At 38.7% G+C, this 19,782-nt stretch overlaps 1 protein-coding gene across 1 annotated transcript in view; it reads right to left on the bottom strand.

Moving 5' to 3' along the window:
* Positions 1 to 19,782, bottom strand: part of NR5A2 (nuclear receptor subfamily 5 group A member 2) — a 99,213-nt gene that overhangs the window by 8,424 nt on the left and 71,007 nt on the right. The window contains exon 6 of the mRNA XM_074962206.1: positions 19,351 to 19,498. Within this exon, the coding sequence (XP_074818307.1) occupies positions 19,351 to 19,498 (148 nt within the window). The remainder of the gene's footprint in view (positions 1 to 19,350; positions 19,499 to 19,782) is intronic.

Raw genomic sequence — 19,782 nt, 5'->3', positions numbered from 1 at the left:
CAATCTTTCAAAAGACTTGAAGCTGAGAACAAAGGTAAATAAGGTATTATATTTAGTTAATGACAAATCACAATAAAAGAGGAATGTGGAAATATACATTCCTTGGATGGGAAGGTACTGAAAGTCTGGAATAAAGAAACAGGGGTTTTTAGATAGGCATTTTAGGGGTGGAAGTTGGAATATTATGTTTCCCCTTTACTAATTAAACACTGTTTATTAGAGGAATAATGGGCAGATTAATTTCAGGTGTAGTTCCACTTTAGTCAGTGAAATTACACCAGGAATGAATATGACCAAATAGAAGTACAAATATTTTTTGAAAATATAGCCTATATAAATTTCTACTGTGGTTAAAACACAGAAGTGCAGCTGTCACTGAAACCCTCTTGAGTAGCAGGCTGTATCCTTTTATAAAGCCCATCTGTCTCTATGAAAAATGCATGATCATAAAAAGCCGTGTTCCTTAGGGAAAAACCTCTTTGTGCTAATCTTGTAGACACTTTACAAAACACTTTTTTAAAACTTAAGTTTGCTTTTGATTTTCATTCTGGAACTTTTGTGTTTTTGCAAAGTTTTCTTATTCTAATAGAATAAGATATGAGGTTCAGTTTGTTCAGGTGGCAAGTCCAGACTATGAATAAGCTATGTTATAATATGAAAGAGAATTAAACAGGCAGATCCAAGTGGGGATATATTAAGCCAAATTTAAGCTCCAGTTGTTGAATTTAGCCTGTACTGGATATCTGATTTGCCTCGGGATAAATTCAGCTTTTCAGCTAATCGAATGAGGAAAACTGCCTCAGGTATGATAAAATTTACAAGAGAGCTCAGTCAAACAGTTCTTGTTATAAATATTAGCTTAAAGGCATTCTTCTGGTTTTTGGATCAGGACTGTATGTACATTTAATTATTACATTTAAAACTTTTATCAACTTGGCTAAAATGTTAGGTCAGCCAGTTATATTATGATGCTCTATAGGTAAGAATAGAGCTTCATAATCCTTTTACTTTTGTATTATTCTGTGAATCTTGTTTGGCTACACAACACCATTTGATTTCAGTGTAACCAAGTCCCAGCAAGAACAAGAATTGTAACGTCTTTTCTTTAAAATGAGAAAATATAGCTTACAGTAAAGATGTTTTAGTGATTTACTAATCTCAGAGACCCTGTACAGTGCCATGTTTTTCTGCCAACATAATAGATATGTTGGCAAAAAAATTACCTAATTTAGTAATTAAAACAAAACAAAACAAAACAATACAGATGAAGAACATAAATATTTAGCAAAAAGAAAAGGAGGACTTGTGGCACCTTAGACATCTGATGAAGTGAGCTGTAGCTCACGAAAGCTTATGCTCAAATAAATTTGTTTGTCTCTAAGGTGCCACAAGTACTCCTTTTCTTTTTGCGAATACAGACTAACACGGCTGCTACTCTGAAATAAATATTTAGGTGTACTGTGGAATCTGGTTGATAGGTAGCTGTAAGTTTGTATAAGTTTTAAGTGCTAACCATAGCAACATGTTCTGTATGGTATGGTAACACACAGCCCTCTCCTAATGGAACACAGTCATAGACTGTTTGTACTTTTTTGAAGTTTTGCACACTCTACAATGTGAGTGGAAATTCTTTTTCCATTAAGCAAATGACTTTTCTTGTTTAGTTTTTTGTTTGTATTCACTTGAACATTTTAGCTCTTACCTTAAAGAGCTCAATCCTGCAAGAGGCTGAGCACTCTGGTCTCAACCCAGCAAAGCAGTTAAGTGTGTGCTTTACTTAATGTGTGTGCTAAGCGCTTTGCTGAATCTGGACCAGAGTGCTCAGCAGGATGGAGCCCACTGCGGCAACAAAACAGTGCAGACACACTCACTATGATCACAATTCACTTTCCTGGGTCCAATCCTACACCACTGAAATCAGTGGCACTTTTGCCATCAGTTTCAATGGGATGAGGGGTCAGGCCCTGACATTTCCACATGGCAAGACTACAAAGCCAGGGGCCAAAATGAAGGAAAATAATCCAGGGTCCAACCAGCGTCTTATTTCTGGGGGAAAAAAATCCATTGTCAAAGTGATTTCCTAACAAGGTCATTAAAGCCAAGTTCTTATCAATAATTTTTTAACATTGTTTAAATTATTAATTCATCCAAGTGCTTGGGGAAATGTATTTTGTGTATGACGGACAGTAAATCCATAGTGTGATTTTTGTCTTCTGCACTCCAAAGTATGTGGCAGAGGGAGCAGCAGGGATACTGACCAAAGGAATCTCAAAGTACATTAGCCATTGTAGCTCTTACTTATATATATATTATATAGGTACAATGAGGTGTGTTAAGAATGGAATGACAGCCTCACTCTTTTCCATGCGTTCAGTGCTAACAGTAAGGGGTTTTGTTGTTCATAATATCTATTTTGCTATATCTGGCAAGTAGTTACCATAATGAGAATAAAGATTTGTATAATTGTTATGGTTCAGTAATGTGCTGTGCAGTATGGTATGATAACAATACTGGTAATAAAGTTTGACTATTTTTACATAATATCAATGAAAAACTTGAGCTTTACTATTATTACATATGGGATAGTCTTTATGGGGAGCATCTGCATTTTTCACAATGTAGACTTTACAACTACAAAGATGGCTGGAGATTGGTAATGAAATATGGGGCCTTCCCATCTAGGTGACTGGTTCAAATCCATCCAAAATTAGAGCTGATCAAAAGTCATCTGACGCCAGTTTGGTGGAACTATGTAAAATGAAGGGGTGGGAAGTCCCATTCCTCACTGGCAGATGTGGATGTCACAAAATCCACCATCAGGGCCGAGTGTGAGAATCTGTATCTGTGCAGATAATAGGTACTGCTGTTGGCATTCTTGGCAGAGAGGCCAGGGAATGAATGGGCATGGAGACTTTTCACCTTTCCCCCCCTAAAAGTGGTCCCTCCAGGTCAAGGCAGGGCACTGCTGCTTCTTGTTCCATAGATAAAAAGCAGGCTTCGCTTTCAGAATCCTTGACCTTTCACTACCATTAAATGCAGTGTAACTATGTGGTTTACTACTAGAATATTTCAAACCATCTTTCTTTTTACATAGCCTTGTTACTTGCCTGAAAAGTGGTAACATAATTTTTCTACCAAGACTTTTTGTCTACGCTTGGATATAGAAGTGGTTTGGATACTTAAATTACAGAGAGAGATTTCATCCTGTGGCTTCCACATGTGCAAAGGCACTTTGCAGGTACAAACGCTTGCATATGTACTTTAAAAAGTCTTATACCTGTGCACATGCAAATGTTAAAATCTGTATTAATTATTTCCCCCCATTGGGTCTTCTGTATCAGTTGCTAACTTGCATATGCAGATGTTTACAATTTCATGCACACACATGTAGTGGATGGGTAAAGACTCCACTGAAATTTTACCCCACAGTGTGATGCTTTCCATAGCACAACTTAACTGTAGATTCATGTCTGTAAATTCTATTATTTATTTGTATTCCGGTAGTGCCTGTGGGCCCCAGTGGAGATCAAGCCCTACTGTTCTAGATGATGTGTAAATAAATAGTGAGAAGCAGTCCCCACCCCCAAGCACTCACAGTTTCGACAAGATAGACAGGGATGGGGGGAAAGGAAGTATTATTCTCCCTATTTTACCGATGGGGAACTGAGGCATAGAGAGATAAATTGACCTGTCTAAGTCAGTGGCAGAGCCAGGACTTGAACTCAGATCCTTTGAGTCCCAGTTCAGTGTCTTAACCAAAATCCCATCCTTCCTTTCTAAATACTGTTTTATTTTATGCTTGGTGGCCATTCTGTTTTGAACACATGACATTCTCATGAAGTGAGCTTTAATTCTCAGTCACCTCCTTCATTTTCCTAGTCACAAATCTATTCAGAAAGGCTTCTATAGTGTAGCAGCAGAGCACATTTTAAAAGTTTTCCCTGGTGTAAATATGAGGGCTAATTAGGGATGGGTGGGCCAGGTTAAGTAAATTCCAGATCTCAAATCAAATTTGAACCATTGCTGTGGATAAACAGCTTGATCCTGTGAGTTGCTGAATGCCCTCAAGTAAGTCAATTTGAGTTCAGGGTGCTCAACGCCCCAGAGGATCAGGCCCTTAATTCTGCCTCCACTATCAAATCTTTGTAAAGACTTCTAATCCTAGTTCCATCTCCCACTGCTGTTTCCTCTTCCACAGGGCTCTGGTGGGCACTAGGCTGAGCTCAGGTGCACCACTTACTAACTGTCACCTACAGCTTCCCCTTTAGGGGCCCAATCCAACTCCCACTGAAATCAATGGGAGTATTTCTATTGAATTGACTGGTATTTGGACCAGGTCCTACTTGAAAGTAAGTGTCCCAATGCACCTCAGAGCATGTGAATTTTTCCAGCTGTGAGTTTCAGGAGTGTTTACTTGTGGACAGGGTTACATTTCCCATTCCCATTTTATTTTAAAGAGTGGAATTTATATCTTCATTTTAATTTTTTTTTTACAGATTCTCATTAATCTTTCTAAATTAACAGTAGAAGTTACACTGGCTGGAGCTACAGAAATCTTTAAAGAAGCTTGAGTTTCTTACTTTTAAATGTGAGGTCATGACCGCGAAATATTGCTTTTCCGTTAAATCACAGTACTGAAACAAGGGGGATATATGTTTTGTGGGATATAATTTAAGTAAGTATATACCCGCACCCTTGTGTTATATATTTATATAAACATGCAGACTTTCAAGTTCAAAGGTATTCAGCAGCAAACACTGGATTCTCTGGTTATACATGATCATATCCTAGAAATGCCAGAGGAACTGCTAAAATTTGCTGCAGCATTCTCCCACCCTTGCTGCAGAAAACAATACTTCACTGCTGGAGAAATCCAAGGGCCCTGATCATATCCCAGGCTATCAGCTCATAAATTTTCTTTTGTTTCTCTGCATTCTTGATTTACATTCACTAATTGGAAGTTAATGTGCTCCCAGAGGCACATAAATCATATTTAATCTAAAAATCATACGACTTTCTTCCAAGGTGTGCTTCAGAAGGCCACTGAACATGTTAAATATTCTAAATGCCATCGCTGTATCTACTATGTCTTTGGTAATATTATAGTGAACCTTTTTTAGTAGGTAGTGGTGACTGGGTGTTTAACACAGAGGTTATTGTACCGTTCGCTTTAATCAGAGGAAGTTTTCTGAATGTGGACTAGTGAACATTAAAGCAACCCTCACTATATCTGTCCGGCTGAATTTAATTAAATTATTTCAAAACAAAGCAGTGAAAGATTTCATCTTGATATTTAATTTTCCTAGTTCAGCTTTTGGGGTAAACAAACAAACAGTTCCCAGTGTAGAAAAGACAAATCAGCCTTGGCACCTACCCTGCAAAAGAATTACCAGCTAGAGTTACATGACATAGGATCCAGTTGCGTCAAAAATCCCAGATATTTGATGTTTCAAATTCAGACATCCTTCATTTAGACCGAAATAACAGACATTTATTGTGTACCTTGCAGTTGGTGACTATTTAACAGCAAGGTGCTCTCACAGTATGGTACTCTTTACTTTATGTGCACAGTAATGAAAGTTCACTATTGATTTTTCTGTAGCTGCTTGTAACTATTATAGTTGATACATCAATAGAAAAGGAAAGCACAATGTTTCACAGGAGGCAGAAAATCAGAGAATACATGATGCTGTGATAGTAAATCATGGCATAATCTCAGGAATTGATAGATGGTTACTGCTCACTTGAAACCCATGGCTTTCTCTGAAAAGACTACCCTATAATCGCCCAATATGTTCTAACAGACTGACTGCCTGTAATAGTGCTAACGGACACAACACAATGTTTCATCTTCAGAGTAATAGTTTCCACAAGCTCAGTTGTTTTGTTGTGGCAGAGTCCATTTTGCATCTTATTGCAAAGGGAGACAGAGAGAGAATATGGTTTGAATATGGGTAGGACTTGAACTTTGTAAGAGATTATTTCCAGAAAAGAGCACAGAGGATTTAAGTAAGTTGTCATTAATTCTCAACTTGCAGAAGTCTGCAGGTCTCAGTAGAGGAAATGCCTAAGAATTGGTTATTGTTGGTGTCAAAATATTTGAGCTGTTTTGTCAGAAAAGACAACTGCACAGAAAATACGTTTACCACAACCACTTCCGGTTCCAGTGTTCTGAAAGGGTGCCAGAAGTCATGTGAATAATTGGTGGTGCTCTTAAGTGTCTGCTGCTGTGTCTGCAGAATGTTTTCAGGGCACAAATATGTCTGAATTGTACAGTATGCCTTGTGAGGTTTTTACCAGGAATGCGCTCAGCTGCTCCATTCCCTTTTCACCCCTGTCCCAGCTATGGTAGTTTTACTTGTGGTTTTATTAACTGTATGGTCCCATCTCACTGCTAAACTTTTAAAATGTAAAGATCTGTGGTAAAGAAATGGGATATTGCTGGGGGCAAAACTCCAGATAACACAGCTGGCTGGATGAAGCTTTATGTATTATTTATGGCTCTCACAGTGGCTATTTACCCATGTTCCTGCACTTGTAGAATTCCCTTCTAGTTATTTTTTTGAAGAGTTCAGGGTTTGACTTTTGGCCCTCTCAGCCCTCCAAAAAGCAGCAGATGATTCCATCTCTGCAAGCCTGGACATCTGCCAGAAAAAATGGGTATCCACAAAGAGAACAGACATCCTCAGAAAATCACCTGCCTCCCTACCGAACTTGGACAGCAGCTGCCCTTTGAGGAAGAGTCTATCTACAGTAATTTATTCTGTTTTGGTCCATGGGTATTTTTGGAGAGGAATCATCAGGAGGAGGCCCAGAGTCCTTGCCTTCCCTGTCCCCAAGCAATCCACCCCCATGAAGGGTTCTCCTGCAGTTGGGAGAATGGAGAGGGTGCTGTTGAGGTGCCACTCCCCATTTTGGCATCCTACCCCTTCTGTACCTCAACAGCAGCAAGTGGAGGGGTATAGTGGGACCCACATTTCCAAAGGGCACTGAAAGTCACTGTCTGGTGATGATGGTCAAAGTATATTTTCCGCATAAACTCTTGAGTTTAGTTTATAAAAGCAAGTTAAGAATATCCTTAATAATTAAGGACAGTGAGTGAATCTTGTGCAGGCTGAGGTTTTGGAAACTGCATTGAGTATTTTGGGGGCTTCTAAAGCTAGTTCACCCTGCTCACTCTCTGCTGCATGCTCCACCATTGTGGTAGGCACTGTACAAACAGATACAGACATAGGGCCTCTTCCCTTAAGAGCTCATGTACATAATTATGTATCTGTATTGTTGTAGTGTCTAGGAGTCCCAGACATGAACCAGGACCCATGGGGTGAGGTGCTGTAAACACAGTACAAAAAGACAGTGCCTGCACCAAAGAAATTGCATCTAACTACTGAAGCCTGTTTCTGCACTTTCTTCCATTGCTCTTTTCCTGTTCATTTATTTATTTCATTCTCCCTCCATCTCTCACTTTTACTCTTAGTTCTATTCCATTTTTCTCTTTCCTTTCTGCCAATTTTCTCCTCCCCACCTTTTAATATTTTTTACTTCTTTCTCATGACCCTCCATTCTCTTGCCATCTTTTCCTCTGACCCCCATACCATACTGTTCTTACCCTTCATCTTTTACACTTTCACCACTTCCTCTTTTGTCCTGACATGCTCTTTTTCCTCCCATCTGTTTTCTTCCCTGAACTTCCTTCTCTCTTGTTGACCTGCTCTTGCCTCCATTTTCCTTTCCCTCCCTCAGATCCACCCATTATTTTTTCTTCCTCCTTTGTTAGGAAGCCACTCAAACTGCCCCAGTTGTTCCTTCTACTCCACCCAGCGTCCATATTCCTTCCTTTTCTCCACTTTCAGGTGTCTCCCCCTTCTCTCTCTCTTTCCAGGTTGTCCCCCCTTCACTCTCTCCCAGGTCCTCTATTACATGTCTCCATTAACCACCTCAGTCCCCACTGTTACAAGAGTGCTCTCTAAACGAGATGTCTGTATATATATAGCTAGTTAAATAATGTACTAGAAGATGGTGCTTAAGAATATGCAGCATTGCACACAGGTTTTCTAGGAGCAGTAAAAGTTGTTGTGCCCTGCAAATGGATTCCTTTGTGCAGCTCTTTACTTCAGTTCTTAATGGCTTTCCTGTCTCCACCATGGCTAATTCCAGCTGTGTGTTCTTGGCTGTAAGTAGGATAGGCCCAAGAATCTCTTCAGCCTGGCTGCAAAGATTCTTTTGATGCAGAGCCAGGATGAAGCAGGAGCTACTGCTACTATGTATTTGCATAGCCCTCCACATCAGACCTCTCAGCAGTAGGAAGCAGAGGTCATGTCCACTCTTGCTGCACAGCAAAGAGGCAGGCAAGTGTACATTTGGTTGGCCAGCAGGTGACAGGAATAAAAGCTGCCATTTGGCACTGGAGAAGGCACTGCTCTGCTCGCAACCCGGCAGGGCTGCTACAGCCATAGTCAGGCATCAATGGGATGAGAGAAGTATGATGGGGATTTTTGGCACACACTGCAGCGTGTGTTCCCTTAGAGGCTGACTATCAAGTTTATGTTGGCTTTCAGGTGATCATCTATGTTCATGCTGTGTTTAAACATGTTTGTAGCCAACAGCTCTGATCCAAGTGTGGAATGGGCCTTTGTTGGGGTAGATTGTTCCATATTTCAGATTTAGCTCATAGTTATTTACAGCACTTCATTGTTCCCTTCTACATCTCATCATAAATTAATGTTTGTAAACCAACTCTCGAGATATTAGAAATTGGCTGGGAAAATCACTGTTAGGATTTTAAAGGTTCCATATATTTAGTACTGCAAACTCCTACAAGTTAGATATTATGGCCAGATCCTGCCAATCCTTACTTATGTAACTAGACACATTGCTTACTTACAGGAGTAAGGATTTGCAAGAACCTCTTAGTTTTACTCTGGCGGGGGGGAGTGATGGGGGAATTATTATCAGTTCTATAATGATCACTTCTACATAAAAATATTTAACTCTCAGCCTGCTACAATTACTTTCAGAATCTATCCATACATTCAGAATATTACCATATGTCTCAATTCAACAAAGCACTTAAGATCATGCTTACCTTTAAAAATGTGGGGTGGGCCTAATGAATTCAAAATTAATCAAATGGATAAGTTTTGCTGGATTGGGGGCCTGGGACACCAAAACTGAGGAACTGGTCTAAGGAGTTTACTGCTTCTGCTTACAGTACTTGAAAATTGCGTATGTATGCTCATTCGCTCCCTCCCCCCAAACACATGCAATCCAGTGCTATACAAACATTGAACATATGTAATCTACATTAAAGACATATATGGTGCACAAATTCCAAAGTGACCTATCAGACCCAACTGTGGATATGTGCTGTTTTCAGTATAGATGTTAGCAATGGGGGAAGCATCTAATACGACGGTGACTGACATTCTATAAATTCATTAGATAGATAAAGTCCCTTGGTGTTATGATTGCAGAAGATACTGGTAGGCTTATTCTGAAATCCCCACTGAATGCATATAAAGGCAGTATAGAATACAAACATCACTTGGATACCCATGTTTCTAATTACTGACAAAATTGTGTCTAACAAATATGTGACCTAATTTTCTCTTCAGCATCTGATCCTTTTGTTGTTTAAAAAATTGCATTTTTAAAAACCCAGTGAAAGAAACTGCAGGCTTTTTTTGGTCTGTAACATCCCCCCTTCCCCAAAGGTATAGTGACCATATCGGAAGTAGTTCATGCCTGGTGTAACTCCATTGAACTCAGTGGAGTTACACCAAGGTGAATCTGCACCATTCATTGTGTTTTATCAAATAAAATCAATGCAAATGAATGATGATTATTTAATTTCTACATAATTTTGGCTTAGTGCACTTGTTAAAACACAATCCATGTAACCATAAAACAGAAGGGTAACTCTGCTTCCTTTTGAGGAGTTTATTAACCATGACTCTAACATCCAGAGCAGAGGTGAATTATAAAGGATTAAAAACCAAAATGGCTGGTTTAATTCCTCCTCATAATTTATTAATCCCCCACCTCTGTTCATTTTACTCCTTTAAAATAATTTACTTTTTTCATAGACACTGAACAGATATAGATTGAGAAACTCTTTGAAGAAAGGAAAGTAGAAAACAAATGTTAGCTGTCTGTTTTTCTTCTGAGCTGACTGTACAGTGTTTGGAAACCAGCATGGAAGGCTGGACTAAAAAATTGTCAGCTTGCCGAATAAGTGTTGTCCAAGAAGCAAAGAGTAGTCTTGCATGGTCAACTCAGTTTATCAAAAGCGGCAAAGAGTCCTGTGGCACCTTATAGACTAACAGACGTATTGGAGCATAAGCTTTTGTGGGTGAATACCAGTTTATCAAAATCCTCACTCCACACATCATCATTTAGCATCTGTAACAACTTCAGGAATCAGGACTCATTTTCCATTATTTGGCTTTTTGTTGCTGGTTATGATGGATGAAGTAAAAGGAAGACAGCTTGATTTCTTTCCCTATATTGAATTTAGAAGGGCCAGAGTAGCAAAGGAATATGGTTTTGATATAAGGTTGCAAAGGAAAGTCAAGTACATGTCATTTTGTGCCATTCAATATATGGAATGTAAGTGTTTGGGTGTGAAAATTGACCTTTGAAAGGATTCATTTCAAAGGGTTCCACACAGTTTTAGCCCCTTGATTCCCACTAACATGAAAATGTAGAAGGTAACTCCTTCAGGACAATATGTTACACAATTTATAAAGAAAAAAGACTTCCCCCAACATCCATAAAGGTTCTTTAATCAGGGGCCTTTAGCTGTGACTTTTATGGAGTCTGTCATAAGGCAGCCCTGCCTAGAGTGCCCGCCTGTGACAGGCTGCAGTATAACAGTCATGCTTGCCTCAGTTTCCCCTTTCAGAGACCCCAGTAACTCTATGCAAGCTGTCTAGACCTACTTCACTCACAGGGTCCAGTCACCCTGTCTCAGTGCCAGATGATATTTTGGTTATGATACTTTCAATTATATAGCATCTTTCATCCAAGCATCTCATTATTACTTACAAAGGTGGATAGATACTATTACCATTTTACAGATAAGGAGATTTAGGCATCATTTGAATAATCCAAAGCCACATTGTGAATTTGTGACAGTCAATAATAGAAAACAATTCTCCTGACACCCATCCCTTTCGGAAAATCCTTCATAACATGAGTTAATCCTAAATGTGTTCAAATCTAAAGCAATTAGGATCAAAGACATAGAAAATAAACAAAAGCAATATGTGAAATATCTTTATTGGGCCAACCCAGTTCAACCAAAGTCTACTTTAATAGATTTTAAGGCCAGAAAGGACCATTGTGATCATCTAGTCACAGGTCAAAGAACCCCACTCCCCCAGTAATTCTTCCATCAAGCCCATAACTTCTATTTAAGCTATAGCATATATTTTAGAAACTCATCCAGGCATGATTTAAAATCTTCAGGTGACAGAGAATCCACCATGTTCCTAGGTGGTGGTTCAATAATTAATTATCCTCACTGTTAAAACTACACCTACTTACTATGACCTGCCTAAAAAATATTTATTAGCTATCTCACCAGTTCCATTTAGGGCACACTTAGGGCTTGATCCTAGAAATGTGAATAATCCCATTGACTGCAGTGGGATTACTCACACTAGTAAATATTTGCAGGACTAAACTTTTATCTGATAACCAGGGCAACTTTACACTAATAAGCAACCAACTCAATGAATTTAAAGGTGTCTCCTTGCTTGTGCAAGTCATTCTTAGGCTGGGAGTAAAGAACAGGGAATGTAAACGATCTTGTTCATTTCCAAAAGTAATCTACGCTAAATACCATCAGTTAAGTAAACAACACTATTAATGTAACAAGCATCACATGGGATAAATATATTGTCAAACTGCTGTTTGAAAAAATATACTTAAATTCATGGCGTTTTTAGCTACTGCAGCCAGCTGCCATCTCATAATAAATGAAATTCACTCCTTCCCTTGATATAAATACATATTGATTAGGTTTAAACTCTGAACTTCAAAATGAGTTATATCTGCCCATGGCTCAACTGCTTTGTTCACTAGACAGAGAAAAAAACCCCAACAACTCCAACACCTATTATACTGCGTTTAATTAAGACAAGCATCAGCTTTATGTACAATTATTTGCTTCTGCCAAGTCTCTATGGTGCAAATATTGAACGGTCACATCTCCTGAATGCTAATCAATCCTTTCTGAATTCCAAATGATTACATAAATTGAAGGAAATGTTTATTTGCCAGTATTATCCTCCGATGCATACATTAGTTAGACATTAGGATCAAGATATGTGCATCTATTTGACAAGTGTACAGTAAGTATTTTTTCAAAATTAGGCTATCATATGGGGAAAGTTAAAACTACGGCTGCATGCTAATAAAGCTGAGAACCCCAGGATATTTCTCTTGCTTATCTGAGTTCACTAGATACAATTTTTCTAATGCACTCGGGTAACAGTATGTGATGAATACATTACAAAGACCTCCAATGGTTATCACTTAAAACCATCGTAATATTAGACCAGTTATAAAGAGGCATATTTTATAAGCTGTCAAAGGTAAAACAATAAATCTGGAGTGACCACGATGCTCATTCTGAATAAGATTAAATTAAACCATAAGTACTGTCTGTTACTTTCAATAAGAATCAAGCATATTTAAGGCAACAATTCTATCTTTGCATGCATGTGTGCAGTCAGCTTTTACAGAACTCAACTAGAGATCTGCATTAGCTACTGGGGGCAGAATTTGTCCCACAGGATACTTCACTTCCACCTTGTGAAATCTGTTTTGAGATCTTTGAATGAAACATGCTATATAAATGCAAAGTATTAGGAATATTATCTATGAGCCTCACAACAGCCTTTAAGATAAAGAACTATTATTGTTCCAGTTTTACAGACGGTGAAATAGAGACACAGAAAGTCTTAAGTAACTTGCACATGTGAACTGGAAATAGAACTTCTGGGAATAACTTTGACCTAATCCTTCCTCCTGTTATTTTATGTTTCCAAATTTATAGCACCTTTAGTGAACTGTGCCTTTAACAAACCCAATAGCAGCCCAAACCAGAAAATCCAAGTGGCTGGGTTCAGGTGTGGTAGATGCAGAATGATCTCTGAGGAAGCTGCATTAAAGGTCTGTTTGTTGGGTTGTGTCTCTCTGTGTGATAACAAATTGAGGATCATATACCCCTGCACTGATTAGTTTCTGTCTAGCTCTCTGATATTGTCCTCTGTTCCCTCCTCAGACCCCTTTGCCCTGCTCAAGCCACATGACTCACTTTGTTCCATCTCACACTCACCAGATCTGTGCATCCCTAAGCCTTGAAACTCCACCACAAACCAGTCCCCATGCCCCCTTCACATCCCACTTTAAAACATACTGCTTCCAAATGATATCCTAGTGTTCCTCACCCAAGAAGGGCTAACTAACCATGTGATAAAAAATAAACCCTCAGCAAAAACTGTGGAAGTGACAAGTTACATGTAAACCACAAAGCTTTAGTAGTATTTGTTGCTAGCTTTTGTCTGTTTAGATAGTAAGTTCTTTGGAGCAAGGGACCATTTCTTGTCTGTAAATCACGCAGCACGCTGTGGATGCTATATAAGTAAATAATAGTAATAATTAATAACAAAATGCTTTTCCAGCTTCAGGCTGCTGCTGAGCTCTTGGAACCAACTGAAAAGTGTTGCTGCACAGATTTCTCTGTGTGCTTTCCAAGAAGCAAATGATGGAGCACAATAATGAGAGCTGTCCTCTCCCATCTGTGCTTGAGTACTATAGAGAATACACAGACATAAGTACAGGTTTCTTTGCTAATATTGCTCCTATCTGGCAGAAAAGGGGCACATCCCTAATGGACAATATGACATCCAGGGAGAGTGAATCACAATTGTCTCCCCATGTGACATGGTGGCCTGCTTGAAAACTAAGGCTTTCTTTGCTTTGTTTAATAGCCCATTGTTTGCCATACATAATGATTAAACGTTTACTGTTTGTACAAGTCCCTGTTGCCTCATGTTAAGTGAGATGCAAGATCAATAGTTGCTCTGCAATTATTTGCCCATTGATAAAGCCTTCATTTCTTAAATGAAGTACATTTATCTCTGTTCTGACAGAGATGAGAGAAGTACCAGTCAGTTGCTGCCTATTCTAGCAGTAAGCTCTGCAGGCAGACAAGTGGCTGGACATGGGTCAAATGATGTCTAACTTTCTTCCTATTGGCATTTCACTTTACAAACTGTTCTGATGGAAGCGTTGACAAATCCTTGCTGAGTTCTAATGATGAAAGCTAGCAGGACAAATAGGAAGTTTTGGTAAAGGGAAAACAGTGGCTGGATTTCAGTTTAAATGACTTGACTGTATAAATACTGGACAGCAATAAAGAAAAGATCTGTTCCACTGAAAACTGAAGATGATAGAAAATATCCCAATGAGAAACCTGCTTGGTTGTTAAAATGTCCATCTTAAATTAGTCATTTAGGTAATGAAAAATTAATCTTAACTCTTTTTCTTTTGTAGAAAGGGGACCTAATTTAGAGCTAAAGTGTGAAATCCTGGCCTCGCTGAAGTCAGTGGCAAAATTCCTATTTGCTCCAAGGGAGCGAGGATTTCACCCAAGTTATGCTGTGTATCTGTTTCTGCTTTAGGGTTGCAGAATGTTAGTGCTAGTCAGTGAAGCAGGAAGGTGACGATGCTGTTCTGCTGCTAAAATACATACACACACAAACAGAAAAGTGCATGTGAAGAGGAATATTTTTGACATTGTTGGATCTGTAAATAATTCGTACGTTTGTAGCTTTGTTTATATTAGCTGTTATTATCAAGCAGTCTGCAACTAGTATTTTAATTATGTTAGATGTTTAATTTTGTTGGGGGAATTGATAGCTGTTTCTGTGTGTGCTGATTATTTTATTTAGATATTAATTTTCAAGGTTTGGGCGGTAGTATAATAAGCAGTTAGTACCTGTGGCTACTTTGCTTTCTAGGTCCAGCGTTTGGAGATGGAAAATCTGTGCATGGAATGTTAATACATTGGGGACTTGATCCTGTGAGATGCTGAACTACATGTAAGACGTGCTGAGCACTCTCAAGTTCCATTGATTCCAAGGGGGAACTGAAAGCTCTGAACCCATTGATGAAGCAGGACCTGTAGGTAGAACTATTCTGAGGAATTATGTATTAGGATATTAAAGCCTCTATTTTCTACTATTTTGACCCATCTTGGTCTTCAGTTCCCTGTAAAATGAGATCAAGTGGTATCTGGCTATTTTTGAATATAGGGGTATAGAATTCCAGACCATAGTTTGCTGCTCTGTTTGGAAATGCCCTATAAAGTTTAATAGAAAAATAATTTTTCTGTAGGTTTTGGACCATCTTATAGAAAATTATACTCCTGCTGTAGAATTCTATTGGATGTTTCTAAAATCCCACAGGAAGGATCCCATTCCTTGTTAAATTCTATAAATATTGAAGGTAAGTTCAACAGAACTCTGTTTAATCCCCATAAAATTCCATGGGATCTTCCATAAAAGGCTCGCTGAGAGTGATCCTGCTCCCACTGAAGACAAATACAAAACTCCCATTGACTTCAATGGGAGCAGGATCAATCCCATGAAGAGCTCAGGCTTCAGTGGACTGTTACATTTTGTCAATGTCTGGAATAATTTCTCGGGGGTGGGATGGGAGGGGAATTAAATAGGTAACAATTTAGTTATATTTTGGTGAGACTTGATTTAATTGTGGCAGAGAAGGGGTGTTTATTGATTTCAATCTAATTTATTTTGGTCTTATGATCTCTGTGGGTCCCATCCTGCTTCCTTAAAGGGGATGCTGTTTCCAGATACCTGGGCTTGCTGACTCTCTCCTGATATGTTCTGCTCCAGCTCCTCTGCTCTCCATTCCTTGTGAGTTAGGCTATGGACTTAGATCAAAGGTGTGATTTGTAACTGGCATAGGCATACTTGTGCTAGCTTTAATGTAATTAGCATAGTTAAAAATAGCAGTGAAGACATGGTGGAATGGACCACAGAGTGGGCTAGCAACGTGAATACCTACCCAGGGGGACTGGGCTTGCAGAGGGGTCTTCAGTGAGAAGAGAAGAAACAATGGGATAGGGGTGGGAGGCACCAGAAAACAGATGCCAAAAGGGGCAAGGGAAAAAATGGAACAAGGAAAATCTGTAAAACTCTCTCTCTTTTCTGGTTCCTAGCTAATTTTAGGATTGGCTGGACTTTGGGACTACAACATGAATCCTCTCATTTAAGCTTCAACATCCTTTTATTATCTCTGGAATCAATCAAAAGCATTTTTCTGCACAAGCCCTTTGGACCGCTTTACTAGCAAATACTAACAGTCTACTGCTCGAATTTTATATCTAGACCAGCAGTTCTCAAACTATGGGGCGGGCCTCCCAAGGGAGGCGTGGGAATGTGTCAAGGGAGGTGCTGTGTGCTTGTGCTTTTTTTGTGTGTGCGTGAAGAGCTCTGGCTGTCAGCCTTGGGTGGCTGGGCTGGGGCTTGTGCAGAAGGGCCATGGACACCTGGGAAGCGGGGATATGGGGACAACCGGAGCCCCACCACCCAGGATTGGGCTCTCCTTCCCTCTTCACCCCCCACTCAATCCTTCATTGGGAGGCAGCTTGAGCTCAGACTCTCCTTCTCCCCCACCCCCAATCCCTCACCTGGAGGCGACAGGGCTCTAGCTGTCAGCCTTGGGGTGGCAGTGGCAGGGCAGAAGTAAGGATGGCAATTGCATGCGAAGTCTGTGGTGAAAAGTGATATTGACAACATCACTAGGCAACTATCTGCATCTTTATGTGCCTAAATACCTTCAAAAACCTGGCCCTTAAACACATACTTGGCTTTAAGCCTGTGAGCAACATCATTAACTTCAGGGGGATTATTCATCTGCTTAAAGTTAAATATGTGCTTAAGTGCTTTGCTGGAAAGGACATCTGTGTTTACTATATTAATTGTCTCATAATTCTACTTAAAATTTCTGCCTTAGTTCCAGTGAAAACTTCGGATGATGATGAGGATGATGATGATTAATATATTTACCTTTTACTCTTAGTAGATAACACGTAGCTTTAAATATTGGGCCAAATTCAAGCATGCAGTAAGTAGGAGACATTCTGTTGAAGTCAATTATGTTGTACTTGGATGTGCTAGGCCTGAATTTGGCCCTGTGAGTTAATCTGTTTTCAGATGCACTGGACCTCTCTCAGGTACACCACTTTAAACATGCTGATACATAACTCCTTTGATTTCAGCAGAGTTGGCCTTAATTTACACTAGTGTAAGTGAGAGGAGAATCAGACTCTCTGTCTCTGCAAAGGGATGGGCACCATTGCAAGATGCTGTATACCCTCAACTCCTTTGAAGCCAAGCTCATCACCTTGCTGAATCAGGCTAAGAGCCAAAAATGTAAAGGCAGGGAGCAGAATACTTCCTAACTGAATGGCAAGTACTTGAGGAGTGATGATAATGATCAGACATAAAGACCGCTTAAAGTAAACGTGAGTGTTTTCCAAATGTAATTCATTTTTTCAGCTAATTTGAAATACTACTGAAGTGAGATGAATTTCTCAAAATATTTTATCAGGGAAAAGCTGTAGGTCTCCTCAGACCTTTCTATAACATTGTCTAATGACTACAAAAATATACTGTACTAGAACTAAAGAAGCAGATGCCTTGGTTTACACCACGTTAATTCATAAGACAATACAACTCCTGCCAAGAAAGGTCTGCTTTTCCTTCTCTGAATTTAACATATGGGAAGAGACAGATCTCCAAATATAGAATGTTAGTATGTTGCGGACAGTAGATAAATTACACCTCATTTGTTTTGGGGATTGAGCATGCACAAGCCTTGCAATCACCCAGAAGGCCTGCCAATGCTGACATCTTCAGGTTTTTTCCAATAACATTTCTGGTTATGTTATTTCACTACACGTTCTATGTCAGAAATTATTTTTTCTTCTTTAAGATGCCTATATTTAAAATGAGTTTCCTTCACAAACACTCTAGCTTTCAACAAATGCTGGGTGGCAAGTCCAAGAAGAGTGCAAGGCACTAGGGGACAACTTTGAACATTAGGACGTAGCTCTCGGATTTATGCTGCTGCCCAATCATTTCACTCCTGCAGTTTATTTAAGGATGTGTTGCAATGATTCTTTATTTTTAAATTTTTATTCCTTTGCACAAGAGCTTGTAACTTGAAATTAAAGAAAAAATATCAGTAAATTTCAGCACTACTGGTATTTATTTGTTTTTGTTACATTTGGCTCAGTCCCACACCTTCTATTTGGACAAAATGCCCTTTGATATAAATGGGACTTTTGTCTATGGAGGGATGGCTGAATCTGGCCCTATTTATGTTTTTCAAGTCTCCTCCTTCAGCTGTCTACCAGCATATAATAAATTCACCTGGCAAAGCTATATTTGCTGGCTTTATTAAGTCAACAAAATGCAAACCTAAAACAGATGACAGGCAGAAAAATCTGGTCTCCGGAAATCAATAAGAATCCATCTCCCTAATCCCTTTTTTATTCCTGGCAATAGTGATTTTTCTTGACTGATTCATTGAGAGCACTGATTTAACTAATTTGTCTTGCATAGGTATCTTTTCCATTCTAAGGTCTTTCCACTAGTACAAAATAATCTCCCCTTTAAAGTCTATTTCCTGGATAGATCTTTCATAAAATGACTACCATTTATTTACACTTTAATAGTGCCTTTCATTGTGCTTTTAAAAACTATTAGTTACGTTGTTGGTTTATGTGTTGCAATACTGACACCAAAATGCTAACAAGACTGTGTGTACTTACCATGCACGCTCTTCCAAAATACATGTATATTTCAACCTTACTACTTCTCCATCTCTTACAGAATTGCTTTATAGAATTCAACACAAAATTATGCCTTTCTATAGTTTTTCTGAACCCTCCTTTAGAATTTAGTAAAGAACTATATACCTGGTTTAAAATTTTATAGCATGTTAAAGTAAACGTTGAAAGCATATCATACCCTTTTAAATCCTATAGAATCATTTCCACAGAACCTTATTTTGTAAATCCCTCCTACATTGTATAGCATTTCTCCAAACGTGATAATTCAAAAATAATTTCCAGGTTACTGTGAACATCATAAAATATGTTTCGAAGTCTTACTTCATTTTTCAAGAAAAAAATAAAAAAACATTTTATAAAGCCAAAGATTTTCAATTAAAAGATATCAATACTAAAATAATTTCAATTAAAAGATATCAATATTAAATAATGCACAAATAACAGGATTTACCTACCTAAACTAAAGAGCACCAAGAATTTGAGACACACAAACTCCCGTAGATCAAACTGCAGGGAACGAAGCTTTGCTACTAGCTCCTGTGCATGGCTCATAAGGTTGTTGAGGGTGGCTCCCGCTTGAGATGCTATTACTGAATAATCCATCTGTAAAAGAAGGTCACATTTTTGTCTGATTATCATTGCCAGATATTGTGTCCAGTTGGAGAGTCTCAAGAAATCTTATGCATGTGAGATACCCCAGGAAGTAAAACATTTTACTTTAATCTCAAAATAATTATGGAATCAAATCAAGATGATTTTGTTTAGAAACCTATTCTTGCATGGCATTGTACTTTTCAAATGTTATTGGTGTAAAGCATTATGGTATGTAACAACATTTTTGAGTACTGGTTTGTACTAAATTAAAGGATAAAATATTTTTGATATGA

This window comes from Natator depressus, chromosome 8 (genome assembly GCF_965152275.1).
Source record: "Natator depressus isolate rNatDep1 chromosome 8, rNatDep2.hap1, whole genome shotgun sequence".
Lineage (NCBI taxonomy): Eukaryota > Metazoa > Chordata > Testudines > Cheloniidae > Natator > Natator depressus.
Note: the sequence above shows the minus strand (reverse complement) of the source record. Positions and strands in the feature narration are given on the sequence as shown.